Here is a 14,747-nt window from a genome sequence, read left to right on the forward strand (position 1 = left end):
TCCATGCCGTCTGTCCCCCACCCCGTGCCCCCAGCAGAGCTCCTCACCCACCCTCCATCCTGTGCGTGGGTAACCACACCCCCATCTCAAGGTGTTCTTGGCAGCAGGACCCCAGGCCAAGGACTTCCATTTCGCAGAAAGCCAAGTTGGGCAGAGACAAGCGGGAGTGAAAAGGCCATGAGTGGGGGTCCCGTGGGCCCACCCCAGGCGGGGGCGGGGGTTGTTACTGGGCCCCAGGGGCACCACCACTGGTGGGTGAGGCCAGGAGGGTGGCTATGGGCAGGGGAGGCCCAGAATTCAGGGCTCAGTGTGGCCGGAGGGAGCAGAGGCTGGTGCTCCACTCCCACCTTCAGCTCCACAGGCTGGGGAAGGGCCCAGAGGCAGTGTGGACCCAAAATCAAGTCCATTTTTAACTAATGCAGCAAGCTATTTAATAATCAGGTATTCCCCAGCTGCTGCCCCAGCACCCCACTTGGGGCGAGGCCTTTGGACCACTGTAGCCCACACCTCACTTTACAGAAGGGGGAAACTGAGGTGGGGGCGGCCATGTGCAGTGCCCCAGGGCTCACAGCAAGGCCAGAGGCAGCAGTGGCATGTGCTCACTGTGCCAAGACGGGGTGGTCAGGTGGCACCTGAGGTGACCAGCAGGGGGCAGCCACCCAGGGCGTAGGTACCCATCTCCACCAGAGGAGGCTGAAGCTCGAGACTCAGTAAGTTGCTCAAGGTCATAGGTGCAGCCTACGCCCACCACCCCTGCAGAGCTGCTGCCAGCCAGCCACGGTGGGCAGCACAGGGAGTGGGGGTCGTTTGTGCCCCTTGCTCCGCCGCGTCCTTGGTCTAGGTCACACTGGCTGGAGGGTATGATATGTGCCAGTGGGCCCCTTCAGCCTCTGGCCACAGCCCCCTGCACCCCAGCTGATCACTGCCCACCCCTGGTCCATACTCCCTGCCCAGCCTGACAGTGGCTGGAAAGAGAGCGAGCCCAGGCGACCCAGCCAGAGGGCACTGAAACCCTTGGCAAAATGCCCCCCAGGTCCCCGAGGAGCAAACAAGGCCCCAGGGTTACAGGGACTTGGCACAGGGCCACGCACCAGCCAGTGCCCACTGGCAGCGAGTGAGTCTCAGTGGCTATTTATCACATGAACCGTACTTCCTGTGCCCAGGTCCTGGGAACCAGCCCTCAGAAGATACCTCCTACAGCCACCTGTGGGCCACTCAAGCCCTAAAATACCCTTCTGGGAAAGGGTGTTCCCAAAATAAATTCTGATTTGGCTTGTCTGGGTCTGCCCTGCCAGGGCTGTCCAGGTTTGAAGGTCAAGTGCACTCAGGTCTCTCTGGGTGGGTCCAGGGCTCAGAGGGACAGCCCCTCAGGAGCCCACACGAACCACCCCAGCCTCTCTGCTCCAGGAGGCCCCACCTCCACCTCCTACCGCCCCCCCGAGTCCAAGCACCCCCTCGAATTTCTGGGCTCAGGGGCCTTGTGCACGACCTCGGACTCCTCGGGTTCCAGCCCTGTACGAGCTGCCGGGAGGGATGGAGACCTGACAGACCACCAAGAGGCTGATGCAGTGCCGCCCGCCTTTATTCACTGGTCCTCAGGCTCACCGCAGACACTTGTGGAGAGCACAGGAAGAAAAGGGGGCCCTGCTGACGTCCCAGCACACTGCACAGAGCCAGGACCCACCAGGCAACCTCAAAGCCAGCCCAAGGGGGCTGCTGTGGCCACAGGGCCGCAGACACCAGGGGCCAGGCCTGGTCGCCCAGGACCCTGTGAGGGGCGTGTGGTGTCCCAGGCCCAGAGAGCTCGTGCCATCCGGAAGCTATCGCAGGGAGGGAGGGGCCAGGCTGGACAGTGGTAGGGGACTATTCCCTCCCCAGTGTGTCCATGCCAAAGCAGCAGTAATGGCAGTCCCACGCTGCCTGTGGGTGGTGCTGCCCTTGTCCTGCCTCCTGGCCACCCCGGGGACAAACCTGGCCCAGTCCCGCAGGACTAGGAGACAAGAAAGGCCCCCTGGCCTCCATCCTGATCCTGAGGTGGCTGGAGTGGGGCAGTAGAAGTGATGGAGGGGAGCAGAGTCAGGGTCAAGGCCCTGGGGGGGGCAGGCGGGGCCAGGGGGCTCCAGAGACACAGACAGGCCCCAGAGAACGCCGGGAACGTAGGGCCAGACCCTCTCAGCGACAGGAGCAGCTAGAGACTGGCCAGATGAAAGGAGGGGATTCGGGAGGAGGGGCAGGCCTTGGCCAATCATCACGCCTCCTGGTCCTGGGGTTTGCGGCCCACTGGAAGCATGGCCCCCTGCCCACCCCACCCCCAGGAGAGGAGGCCAACATCAGGCCGCACGGATCTCCCGAGGCCAGGGGAGGCGCCCAGCTTTAGGACTTCTTGGCGTCCTGCGTGTTCCGGCGCTTCAGGTCACTCAGTCGATGGGCTTGAAGGCTGTGGGGGCCAGAACAGTCAGCGGTGGGCACCCAACTGGCAGCTTCCCGCCCCATCTCGCCCCGCCCTCTGTCAGCTCTGGGACCCGCCCACCCTGCTGGGCTGTCTCCCCATCAGGAAACAGGAAGTCAGCGGCCCTTCCCGCCCCCAGCCCCCGCCCAGCCCCGCCCCCCGCCACGCACCCCTCCCACTCACTCTTCAGGCTGGGGTTAGGGACCTTCTCCACGTACTCCTCCACCAGGCCCGCTCGCTGCCCGCCACCTGGCTCCGCAAGTCCCGCTCCACGCCCTGCCAGGCTGCAGGAAGGAGGGGCCGGTGGGAGCCCGCCCACCGCGCGGAGCCCGCCCACCGCGCGGAGCCCGCCACCAGTCAGAGCCCGCCCACCGCGCGGAGCCCCAGCCAGGAGAGCGTCCTTTCCCCTTCTCAGTGTCCTCTCAGACCACCCCAGCCCCACCGATCTACTTCACAGCACTTGGCCCCAGACCAGCCAGCTCTCGACCTGAAGTTGTCCCAGCATACCCCAACTCCCTAACGCCCTCGGAGAGCCCTGCCGGGACCACGCCCCCTCCGGTACTGACCAGGGCTGTGGCCAGAGGCACATGTACCCACTGGGGTACGCGGCTCTTCCTCCCAGTGGCCCCTGCCTTTCTCTGCCTCCTCCATCCGCCACCTCCCAGCACACAGCCACCCACTTCTGGGACACTCCTGGGTTCCCCAGAGTGCACCAGCTGTCTTCCATGGCGATCCCCCTCCCTCCAAGAAACCCAACCAGCTCCAAATGCTGCCTCTTTTGGGGTGCTGCCCTTTCTGGGGTGCTGCCCAGTAGAAACAGCACAGTGTGGATCAGAACCTGTCTTCAACCAGCCTGGGCCCTGAGAGCTGGGGAGAGTGAGGGGCAGCACCCACCCTGGAGGGGTAGCAGGGGCTGCGGGGAGCGCCCAGCGAACCTTCATAAATGAAGCGCACATTCTCCTCGTGGGCCGGGGTGAAGATCTCGCTGCTGTTGGGGGGGGAGCGGGGGCTACTGTTCCTCTTGCCGTTGTAGACGACCCTGGAGACCGGGGAACTGGGGGGAAGCGGCATGTGAGGAGAGGCTGGGGGACAGAGGGGGGACCCCACACGTCTCGACCCAGGGGCAGAGGCCACTCCACCGCCTAAGACCCACCTGGTCATCGCTGGGGCGTCTGGTCCTCGTGCTCCGCTGCCAGATCCCCTCGGCCTCTGAAAGGGAAAGCCCCAAGGAGGACACAGTGTCACCTCTCCAGAGGGGCTGCAGAGAGGGGAGGGGCGGGGGCATCTGCCTCTTCCCCATCGGCTTGAGGACAAGCTGCTGTGGCTGCCAGAGGCTCAGCTGTTGGGAGCCCCCGGGCGGGGCCAGGGACAAGCACAGCCGCAGCCCCTTCCCCGGTCGGGGTTCGAGATGAGTCGCAGTCTGGATCTGCGGGAAAGGGCTGCGGTCCTCCTGGTGAACCCTAACTGCCCTCACGGCCTGCAGGCCCTGGCCTGTTGTTTCCACTGAGCCTCAGTTTCCTGTCTGTAAAATGGGAACATGCTTCCTGGTGGTGAGGAACCCAGCAGGGGAATGGAACTGGCCCACTTCTGGGTCCCAGAGGCTGGGCAGTGAGCCAGTGCCCTCTGTAAGCCAGCAGGGCCGGAGGGCTGGGGAAGGCTGTGAGCCAAGAGGAAGCTGGTGGGCCTGGCCCAGTGACTGAGACCCTGGGGTACTGCCTGTTTGTACCCTCTTTGCCCAGGGGATTTTACAGCACTGGGTGGGCTCACCCCTAAACTCACCAGCGGGACAGTGTCCCCTCTCTGCTCTCTGGCTGAGGACACACACCACAGGGTAAGGGAACCAGCTGCACAGGTTCAGTCCCAGGCCTGGCCTTGCCCCAAAGCAGGGCAATCCCAGGTGCTGGGAGTGGGGCGGGGAGCACCATGGAGGGGCCTGGAGCACAAGAGCCTCCCCCACCAGCCCTGGAGCACGGGGGCCCCAGACGCCCAGAGCAAGAGTAGCAGCCCCGCCCAGGAGAGCGAGGATGGGCGTGGGTTCTCGGGCTTGCTCGGTGGTCACATAAATGACTTGGAATTTAAACACCTGTACAGGTAAACAGAAGCCCACAGGCTGAAGCAAGAACAACAACAAAGAAAACCACCAGCCTCCTGGAGGCCTGTGGAGTCTGGGCCCTCGCAAAGTGACTTCTTTCTTGGACGCGGGGATCTCTAGCCCGTGGTTCTCCTGCCCATGGCCAGAGCACCTGAGGGCGCCCTGAGGACACTTGCTCGCCCCACAGGGCTGTGGGCAGTGGGCTCAGGTAGGGAAGCTCCAATTACACAACAGGACGGGGTGTCAGGAAGCCCGACCCCCTCCTGCCTGCCCTCCGCCCTCCTGTGGTCTGGCCTCTTCCACCTGGCAACCACTTCTCCAGGGCGCCTCCCCAGCCGCGCCTGCCCCTAGGGCCTCTCTTCCCAGTGTAGCCTTCCACCTGGGGTCCCTGCCCGGCCTCTCAGGGCTCACTCAGGTACCCGCCCCCTCAGGGCCCTCGTTGCCCCCGCCTGCACAGCCCACACTGGGGTTCTCTGGGCGCCTGCCTGCTCCCCTCACCTCTGCAGTCCTGAGGCCTGGCTGGGCTGGACCAGAGCAGCTGGGCCTGCAGGGGGGCTGGGCCCTTGAGCTGAACCCCAGGTCCCTGGAGCCTTTGGTCTCTACTGGTGGGGACCCACCCCATGCCACCCCCACTGGCTGGGCTTCCTGACCAAACCAGGAGCTTGTTGAGGTCCCACCAGTTTCCAGACCCAGGGCTGTGGACTTGTCACCAAGCGCCCTCCTGCACGCAAGCATGCACGCACATCCTGCTTCATTCAGTCCACATGTGTCTGGTCAGAGTGCACTGGCAAGCACCTCTGCCAGGCGCCCGACACTCAGCAGGTTGTCACATCCTCGGGACAAGTAAAATGACATTTTCAAAAGGAGCCTTCGTCTGCCTCCTCACGGGTAGGGGGGTCACACCCCCACCGGGCCTGACTTGAACGGCCTGTGTCCCTACCAACTGGCCTTCCGAGATGTGGGGCACCTGAGTCTCCCCACTTCCCCTCCAGGCTCAGCCTCCCTCCCCAGGTCCTTCTCACTAAGACCTTCTGCTGGCTCAGTCCTGCCGAGACCCTGCTACTGGCAGGGCTCAGGGTCAACTGAGGTGTCTCCTGGATGCACCCGCAGCTTCCCGAGAGGCCAGGGGCCTGCTGCTCGCTTGCCCTCAGCCACCTCCTGGGGCTCCTCCAAAGGAGCTGGGCCCCCAATTCTGACCCCAAAGGAAATTTCCATTAAATACCAAATAAACATGCACGCCCTATGACAGCCATTCCGGTCCATCTAGGGGCGCAGCTGGAGTCAAGTAAGGTGACCACTGAACAAGTGTGACAAAATCTCCACCCACCTCAGCAAGAACAGTGTCAGTGGAGCAAGGGGAGAAAGTAGGGCAGTCCCCAGACTGGCCTTCCACAACGTGGTGCTCGGCACCTGCTGACAGCAGTGTGTTTGGCCGAGCAGTCAGACACCTGAGCGGCTTCCGCCAGGGGAAGGCGCTGAGCAGGGCCACCGAGGAGGAAGACATGGAGGGGCCAGGTGACAAGGGGCTGGGGAGGATGGCACAGGCCTACGAAAGTGCGGGGACACCTGAGAAGACCCGCCAAGCCACTGAGGGCTCTGCTGAGGCCAGAGACTGAAGTCTGGCAGGACGGAGACCTGCTGCTCGGACGCCTGGCATCAGAGAAGGTACCGGGCCTTCACGCGCCCGGGCCACAAGGGACGAGGGCAGGCGAGGGCACGTCACTTCTCAAACCCTCTCCCTCGCCTGCTCTGTTTTCCCGCTCTCTCTCACAGTGATTACCGGGCACCATCACATCTGCAACGCTTGCGCGCACAACCTCACCACGCATACCGTGCGCCACCAACTCGGAGAGACTTGCTTCAGGCGCTAATGGCTTTGCAGCCGGACTGCCTCTGCAACCGCTAGCACGCCCAAGTTTGACTGCATTCTTCCACTAATGCAGGGACACGAGGTGCTCCGATCACTGGCATCTCCAATCTGATGACAGGACAGTCTCCCCTCGGCCCACAGGCCCCACAGGCCCCACCAGCGGCAAGCCCAGCGGCCTCCCTGCCAGAGCCTGCCCACGTGCTCTTCATTACTTCTTCCCACTCCCAGCCACCACTGGTGTGGGGACCACCCCTCATGTGGGGACAGCCTCCAGCACCGTCTCCCCTCATCCCTGGACATGCCGATGGCAGCGTGCTCTTCCCAACACCCCCTCCCCAAGTCACTCCCCACCCAGACACCACCCAGCCCTCTGTTTCCATCAAGCCCTCAGTCTGGCCCCAATCTATTTCATCAAGTGTCACCAGCTGCTGGGCCCCCGGGTCCCCCAAACATAGTCTTTGCCACAGAGCCACCTCTGCCTGCTGCCATCACTACAGAGAACCATGTACTGCCCCCGCTGTGCTCTGCAGGCCTTGACTGTTGTCCACAGCTGCCTAACTCACAGCACCTGGTGGGCGCCATGCTGGGCACACAGCAGGCTCCAGAACCACTCTGTGCTGCCCCCAGGCAAGTCCCTTCCCTCTCTGGGCCTTGGTGTCCTCATCTGAGCTACAGCAGCCGCCAAGGGTGCTAAGTCCTCCTGCTCAACAGGGACCCATCCACAGCCATGGGAAGCCACCGCCTCAAATGAAATCTCCGTGGCTCCTTATACAACATGACAACAGACAGGGCAATCACAGATAGAGCACACCGTCCAATGGCACTTGTGACAGTGAAAGGGAAGCTGTTGGTTACGAAGCGTGACCCAGGACAGTTCTGGGCAAGCCAAAGGGAGCCAGGCCCCTCAGAAGGCGGCGGGGCTCAGGCCAGTACAGGGCGCTGTGGAAGGGATGCAGCATCTCCAGCCACGTCTCCAGCCACAGCAAACAGCTGCCCAAGGCTACTTGCAGGCGCCACTGCACTGGGCGCTTTACAGATTCAGCTCCCATCCCACATGGGGCCAGGAAGGCGTCTGACCCCCATCTCAGAGGCTCGGCGGTTGAAGCAGCCTGCCACCCAGCACGGTGGGGTCTGGACCCCAACCTCTGGGCCTCCAGGGCCGCGCCCAGACAGCTCAGCTGGCCTGAGCACCCCAGAGCCGCCAGCAGATTCCTGGGCGCCCTGACATCGGTGCCGGCACATGGAGGGGCCCTTCCTGATGGGGACATGCAGTACCTTGTTCTTTCAAGGGAACCAAGGGCTCCAGACCTCCGGAGGAGAGGCAAGGCATGGGGAGCCGAAGCCCAGCCTCCGGCCCCCCAGTCTCATACTTTCCCCCCACACACAGGACAGGAGAAGATACTCTGTTGCCCAGTAAAGTGACAATGGCTATTCCGGAGTTAGAATCGATGACGCTATTGCTGGCTGTTCTGGGTTCTTTTGGAATTTTCTTCGATTCCACTTTCCTGTCACATTCTGTGTGGGCGGGGGGCTCTCAACAGCCGTTCCAGCCTCCGAGACATCCAGAAAATCCAAGCCGTGCCACACAGGGCTGGCAGTCCGGGAGACCCTCAGGCAAAGCCTCTGAACACTGCGCCCCTCGCCCACCTTCCTGGTGCCCACAGCAGCTCCCCTGCCCAGCAGCAGACTGAGCGCTGCACACCCCTCCCCCTCCACGGCACCTTCAACTCACCCCAAATCAAGCCCAGTCCCTGAGGAAATCATAGCCGGTGCCCTCCTCCCACCCCCCGCCCGCTCGGGCCCTGTCCACCCAGAGGTGGGCTCTCTGCTCCTCACAGACATCTCTGGGGTTCCGTTCAAGCTGTCCCTCTGTCCGAAACTATCGCGCTCATCCTTGGGGGTCCAGCTGAAACACCTTCTCTTGTAAGTCTCCCCTGGGACAGGATGGGGGGCACGACTTTTGCACGTGCGTCCGACTCGAAGCTTTTACAAACCTGGGCTGCTTGGGTCATTTTAAATATGAACCTGTGGATCCCACTCCGTCCAGCCCTGAGCTCCCTCCCGCGGGTGGCAACTGTCCCCGCCGCAGGCCCGGGCAGCCCGCACGGCGGGGCTCAGGCGCTGCGAGCCCCTCCCCCCAGGGCAGCGCAGGCCTCGCCGGACCCTTTCCCGCCGGCCTCCGAGCACCGGGCGGCCGGGACAGCGGGATGAGCAGGGGAGGAACGCGCGGAGGGACCCGGCCGGCTGCACTGCAAGAACCAGGGCGCACCCTCAGGGACAGTCCCGTTTAAGTGGGGACAGCGGGGACACCTGTCGACCTCGGCAGCGGCAGCCCGGGAGGCCGGGCCCCGCGTCGCTTCCCTCGCCCCCCCCCCGCTCCGCGCGCGGGGCCGGCGCCCCCAGCAGGCGCGGGCCGGGGCGGTCCGCGACCCCGCCCGAGGCCCTCCCCTCGCGGGCCGCCGCGCCAGGGCGGGTCCCTGCCGCTCCCGCTCCGCCCCCGCGGGCCGACTCACCTCGCCGCTCAGCCGCCCGCCGCCGCCTCCGCCTCCGCCTCCGCCAGCTGGGGCCCGGCCGGAAATGACGCAACGCCGCGCAGGCGCGGGAAGCCGCAGGGTCACGTGACGGCCGGCGCGCGCTGCGCGTTGGGGCCGGGCCGGCGGGGGGTCGCGGTTGGAGGTTTGGGGTCCCTGCGGCCCGAGGCCGCAGAGTCGGCTGCCGCGGGACTTCCGGCACCTTGCTGCAATGCGCTGCCCACCCCGGCCCACAGCCCCGCTGGACGGCGCGGCCCGCTGACCACCGAAGCGGCCGGAGCCGGGGGACTGGGACGGGCTGTCCCCATAATCAGGCCACCAACCCAGCCCCCCACCCACCCACGCGGGCCTTGCGCATCACGTTTATTGAAAAAGTAAAAAGTGTCACAATAAAAAATTCACCTGGAGAAAAAGCCAGGCCAGAGGTGTGGGCGGGGGTCGTGCCCAGGTACGGGGTCCTGGCCAGCCTGGCCGGCGCTGGCCCCGCCGCGGGCACGTCCTGGCACTTGGGGGAGGTAGGCGCTGGACTTTCTCAGGGAGGATGAGAGCCCTGGGAGGGCAGGGCTGGGCTCAGTCCATCCTGGTCCTTTGAAGAGCTCCACCAGGTCTTTGAAGTCTGGGTCAATCAGGTCAGAGGGCAGGTCGCCATCGTCGTTGGCTGCGTCTCTGTCTGCCCCCAGGGAGATGAGGTACCTGCGGTGCAAAGGGCAGCCCTGGTTGCAGTGGAGAGATGGCCTGGAGGATGCTTCCCCCACCCCAGAGCTGTGGGCTGGAGCCCTGAGGTCCACCTGTTTTTTCTTTTTTCAGGTGGGTTGAGGGGGAAGAAACCTGACCCTTCAGAAACTATGGTGACTTTCCAGTTTGCTCTAGAGAGGGCAACAGGACAGCAAGGAGATTCCAGGAGCCCTTAGGGTTCTGAGCTACACCACCAGGACCAGTCGCGTCCTTGAGGCCACTTGGGGCCGGAGGGGTTGGGATAAGGCTGCTGGCTTCACCCTCTCACCTGGCTATGTCGGGGTACCCATCGCTGCAGGCAATGTGCAGGGGCGTCCAGCCTGTCTCATCGCGCTGGTGGATGTCAGCTCCATACTTGACGAGCAGCTTCACGCACTCCAGGTTTCCAGAGAGCACGGCTTCATGCAGGGCCGCCAGGCCTGGACCGGGCAGGGCAAGAGGGGTCAAGGTGGAGCCCTTCCCCTACCGCCCCACAGACCCTGGGCTGGCCCTGCAGTCACTCACCTGAGGGGTGGATGGTATCCAGGGCCACTTTGCGAGCCCGGATGAAACGGCCCACCTGCACCAGGTCGCCCTGACGGATGTGGTCCAGGAACAGGACATCGTTGGGGAAGTGCACGCTGCGCTCAGCTAGCAGACGACGGCGCCGCTGCCGTGGGCTGAAGCGGGAATAGGGGACAGTTCTGCTGGGCATCCCAAGGGCTGTGATGTGGGGCCGCCCGGTGGGAACCCCACTGCTCGAGAGAGGAAGGTGCCCAGCCCTGATCAGACACGTGTGCAGGCTCCCGTGCTGAGGACTGGCTTCCAGCACAGCTCCCTCTGGCAAGGGCAACCTCCCACTTATATAGGCCCGCAGAGCTATATAAAGCTGCGTGGTCATGCTCGCACCGCGAGGGGCTGAAACCGAGCCGCCCTCCGCCCCGTGTCCAGATCATGTTTGCTGGCTCGTCTTTCAGCACACCTGTCGCTGTGCCCAGCCAAAAGGGTCAGATCCTTCCTGGCTCTCGCACCCAGCCCCACCGCTGGACCTAGAAGGTGCTTTGCAGAGGGCACTAGAAGGGCAGGGCCTACCTATACGGAAAGCACACAGGTACTGAGGACACGGCGGCCCCAGCGCCTCCCCCAGTCCTGGAGCTCTGGGAGAAGGCATGGTATGCCTTGAGGATGGCTGCCTCTACCTCCCCGAAAGCTAGGGCCGCTCACGTCTCAGGAGGCACAGGGTCCTGACCGAGCTGAGCAAGGCCCAGGCCTACCCATCTCCCTCCCTGTCACTTCTCGCCTTCCATTATGGCTGGCATCATGCTCGTGGGCCTTGATGGCACTGCCTTCCTGCCTGGGAACCTCCCAGGTTGGAATTTGAATGCCTCAGCTCCTACACAGACCATCCCGCCCTGCCTATCAGGAACTCACAACGGCCTGTTCCCCTCCACCCCAAACCTGTTCCTGTCCCCACACATTTCTCCTGGTTTCAGGCTCCTGCCACTTACTGGACATGCGCTCACACTTCAAGTGGCATCAGTCTGCACTCCAAGAACAGGCCATCACGTTGCGGGTGGTATGTGCCCTCTGTACCTGGCCCAGTACAGACTTACCTGTGGGAGTGCAGCCAGTGGAATTTCAGAAGACATGCCAGCACGCTGGACCACTGCCACCTGCATTCACTGCAGCAGCCAAGGCCTGAGGTGGGGCTTAGGCCGGGGTGCAGCAGAGGAACCAGTGGACAAGATGTGAGCACGGGACACACACAGGAGCTGAACCGGGCCAGGAGCGCACCTGTGGGGCAGGGCAGCCCCACAGCACCTGAAGCTGGTTGTGTTGGTTTGCTAGGGCTGCCGTAACAAGGTGTCAGACTGGGGCCCTGAAACAACAGAACTTCATTCTCTTCAGGTTCTGGAGGCCAGAGTTCCAGGTGTCGGCAGGGTTGGTTCTTCGGAGGAAGGGTCTCTTGCAAGCCCCTCTCGGGTTGGCTGCCGTTGGTGCTCTCTGCTTGCAGATAGTTCAGCCCATCTCTGCCTCCATGTTCACAGGCCTGCTTCCCAAGTGTGGGTCTATGTCCAAATCCCCCTTTTCATGAGGACAGCAGTCAATGGATTGGGGCCACCCTACCCCAGTATGACCTCCTCTTAAATGATTACGTCTGAAAAGACCCCATTTCCACATAAGGCCCCATTCTGAGGTCCTGGGGTGAGGGCTGCACATATGAAAACTGGGAGAACGCAGTTCAACCCTAACACTGACAAGAATCCCCCAATAGTCACCGAAGGCCTGACTGAGAACAGAACCAAGACTTGCCAGCATTCTTCACAGAGGTGGGGCAGGTAGCTGGGTCACCTTTGCATCACCAAGCTGGTCCGGGGCCAACACAATCAAATCAAGTGTGTTTGACACCCTCTAGGTGCAAAGCCATGGGCCCAGTGCTGTGGACAAACAGGGCATGTCTACCATAGCCTCCCAGCCCTGCCTCGGTGGCCACGGCCCAGGCGCCCCGCCAGCCCTGCAGGACTCAGGGTTCCTGCACTTCAGGGCTCAGAGACCGCGCTGGGCGGTCTGAACTCCTGGCCACTGGGGAGGAGTCAGGTACCCTTTCTTCTGGCTTATTTACACAAAGCCCGGAGACTAAAAGTTCTATACTGCAGAGGAGACAGAACTTTCCTTTGATGTGAAGATTACCTTTTCTGATGTTATGGAAAGTTCTCTCTGCCCTCCCCACTCAGATGAGGATCAGATGAAAGGACGCTGGATGAAGCTGCACCAACAGCAGGGCCCTCCCCTAGAGTGACCAGGCCTCCGGCGGGCGGGCGAGAGACAGGCTGGGGCAAGCCCGGCAGGGTGGGTGAGTGTGTTGGCAGCTTCAAAGGGACCCTCTGGTCCACCTGCTAACGGCAAGATGAGAAAGATGAGAGCCGGCGGGCGTGGGGGGGTTCTGTTAGGATCAGAGAAGGGGCCCAAAGCCTCCCGTCACTACAGACTCCCTGAAAGGCACTTCTGTGCTTTTTATTCCAGGGAGGACACGGGACCAGGGACACGACCTGCAGAATGGCACCTTGGAGCGCTTTGGCTGAGAGCAGTGTAACCCGCCACCGTTGTCACAGGGTGCTTGTCACGCAGCCACATCAGAACCAAGCCTGTATTCAGGGAGTTCCGTCCCTGGTCCTTCTCAGCCCAAGTGAATTTATGAAGTGAAATAGTTTGCATGATTTTAAGTTTCTGCCATCTAGAGGACTAAAACAAACAAAAACATGTACTACAGAAAGCTTACTTTGAAAAGTTCAAGGGGCACACCCAGCGGTGCTCAGCCTCCAGCAGGAAACACCCATGCGGGGCCTAGAGGCACTGCAGGTCCCTCTTTCCCCAGAGGTGCAGGCTCTGGGCCCAGGGGCCTGGGGGGGTGTTGCACAGGCCCAGCGCCTCCAGGCCAGCGGCTTCCAACCACCAGGAGGGAGGGAGGGATGGAGGGAGGGAGGGAGAGAAGGAGGGAAGGAGAGATTGGGATGTCCCAGGCTGTTAAGCCTTAACTGTGGGACCCAGAGCCTGCAAAGTCTCTTGGCTAATCCACCAGCCCTGACAGGTCTTGGACTGCTCCCTGCAACCTCCCAGCCAACCCAGGCCCAGGAATGGGCTCATCACCTGCATCTGCAAAAGGGGACAAGTATCAGTGACACCCCTTCCCAGGAGCACGTGATGGCAATGCTCCCACAGCTTGCCCAGTCCCAGCCTTCTGTGCAGAGAGCCAGGCTCCCACAGCTGGTCCGCAGGGTCATTAGCCTAGTGGCACATCGCTGGGGCAGGGAGGGCAGGATCGGGCACAGCTCACCCCTTGTCTCTGTGACTCCTGACAGCCCTGGAACACACACAAACCCTGGAGGAGACTCGCTGGAGCAGCCCCGGCACACGCCTCCCCAGAACCAGGGAAGGATGCCGGCCATGGGCAGCTGTCCGCTCGGCCACCGAGTTAGAGGAGCGATGTCCAGACGCCCGGGACCGTGGACAAGCCCCAGCCAGGTGAGGCCTGCCCAGAGCTCTGACACTGGCTACTCACTCACCGGCTGCACACCACCTGTCCTGGTCAGACAGGAGCAGCCCTGGGGTTGCTGAGGACCCGGATGACGGCTGACCAGACCACAGGGAGGGTAGAGTGGGTATGTGGCCTCCTGCTGGGAGCGTGACTCTGGTTGTAAGGGAGATGACACCCCCACCTTCCCGTGGGCTGTGACCACTGAGAGAACCACGTTCCCAGCAAGCGCCATGGTCACATCTTCTGGCCATGCCGCTGGCACCTGGAAGCTCCAACAACCGTGAGCCTCAGAACTGGGGGCCCAGACACTGAAAACACGTGTGCCTCCCACTCCGGGGAGCAAGTCGGAGGTGGAGGCTCGATGGGACGTATGGAGTGACAAGCAGGGCTCCACAGTGCTCTGTCCTGGACCTCCTAAGGTGGACAGCGTGTCCACCTCCAGTGTCCTTCCAGGACGTCACGGGCAGCCCTCCTGCCTGATCGGCCACTGTAGACGCATAGCTGGTCCCCTTGCAGTGCTGTCCCAGCCCCACCACCCCTGCAAGGCTCCTCCCGTCCTCAGAGGGACCCATAGGCCCTGTCCTTAATCCAGGCCCAGAAGTGCCATCAGCCCCACAAAATCCATTTCTTACTTTTCTCTATGCAAACTAGAGTCAAATTAATTTTAAAAACTTAGGGACTCGACGTTTTAAGACCAGATCCTTTTTATATGAACATTTGATAGGCATAGCAACATGTCGCTTTACCCATCCCTGAAACCAGAAGGTTTGTTCCCATCAGACCCGCAGTGGTTCCTGGCCTGGGTGGGAAGGGTCCAGCCCCATTACACAGGACACCAGCTGACCTCTGGCTGGGGCTGGCTCCACGTATCAGTGTCCTGATATGGAACTCGAGCAAGATCCACGCTGTGACAACCAGATGCCCCGGGAGGGTAATGCCAGCCACACCCGTCACAGGTGAACCAGGTAAGCCTCGTCACTGAGCGGGGCCGGGCAGCATTTCCGACCCTCCCCCTGGTGACCCAAGCCCTGTGTGCGTCATGCTCACACCCTACT

At 62.6% G+C, this 14,747-nt stretch overlaps 2 protein-coding genes and 1 long non-coding RNA gene across 4 annotated transcripts; 1 reads left to right on the top strand and 2 right to left on the bottom strand.

Annotated features, from left to right (window-relative positions):
- Nucleotides 1-1,564: 1,564 nt before the first annotated feature.
- On the bottom strand, nt 1,565-8,957 carry MCRIP1 (MAPK regulated corepressor interacting protein 1). The gene is given in 8 exon segments (XM_033091098.1): nt 1,565-2,420; nt 2,423-2,437; nt 2,633-2,683; nt 2,686-2,733; nt 3,385-3,503; nt 3,603-3,658; nt 8,248-8,345; nt 8,925-8,957. Coding segments are annotated over 7 exon segments (342 nt in total). The 5' UTR covers nt 8,254-8,345; nt 8,925-8,957; the 3' UTR covers nt 1,565-2,373.
- Nucleotides 8,958-9,297: 340 nt separating this feature from the next.
- Nucleotides 9,298-10,541, bottom strand: PPP1R27 (protein phosphatase 1 regulatory subunit 27). The gene is made up of 3 exons (XM_033091001.1): nt 10,182-10,541; nt 9,946-10,096; nt 9,298-9,635 (listed from the first exon to the last, which is right to left on the bottom strand). The coding sequence occupies exons 1-3, from the start codon at nt 10,369-10,371 to the stop codon at nt 9,341-9,343; spliced, it is 636 nt and encodes a 211-aa protein (XP_032946892.1). The 5' UTR covers nt 10,372-10,541; the 3' UTR covers nt 9,298-9,340.
- Nucleotides 10,542-12,293: 1,752 nt separating this feature from the next.
- Nucleotides 12,294-13,906, top strand: LOC117013250 (uncharacterized). 2 transcript variants are annotated; one of them, XR_004421299.1, is made up of 3 exons: nt 12,294-12,510; nt 12,681-12,770; nt 13,517-13,906. It is a non-coding gene; the product is annotated as an uncharacterized LOC117013250 (long non-coding RNA). The 2 variants fall into 2 exon arrangements; XR_004421298.1 differs by having other exon boundaries at nt 12,294-12,506.
- The last annotated feature ends 841 nt before the right edge of the window (nt 13,907-14,747 follow it).

Source organism: Rhinolophus ferrumequinum, chromosome 21 (assembly GCF_004115265.2).
Source record: "Rhinolophus ferrumequinum isolate MPI-CBG mRhiFer1 chromosome 21, mRhiFer1_v1.p, whole genome shotgun sequence".
In the NCBI taxonomy this organism is placed as follows: Eukaryota; Metazoa; Chordata; class Mammalia; order Chiroptera; family Rhinolophidae; genus Rhinolophus; species Rhinolophus ferrumequinum.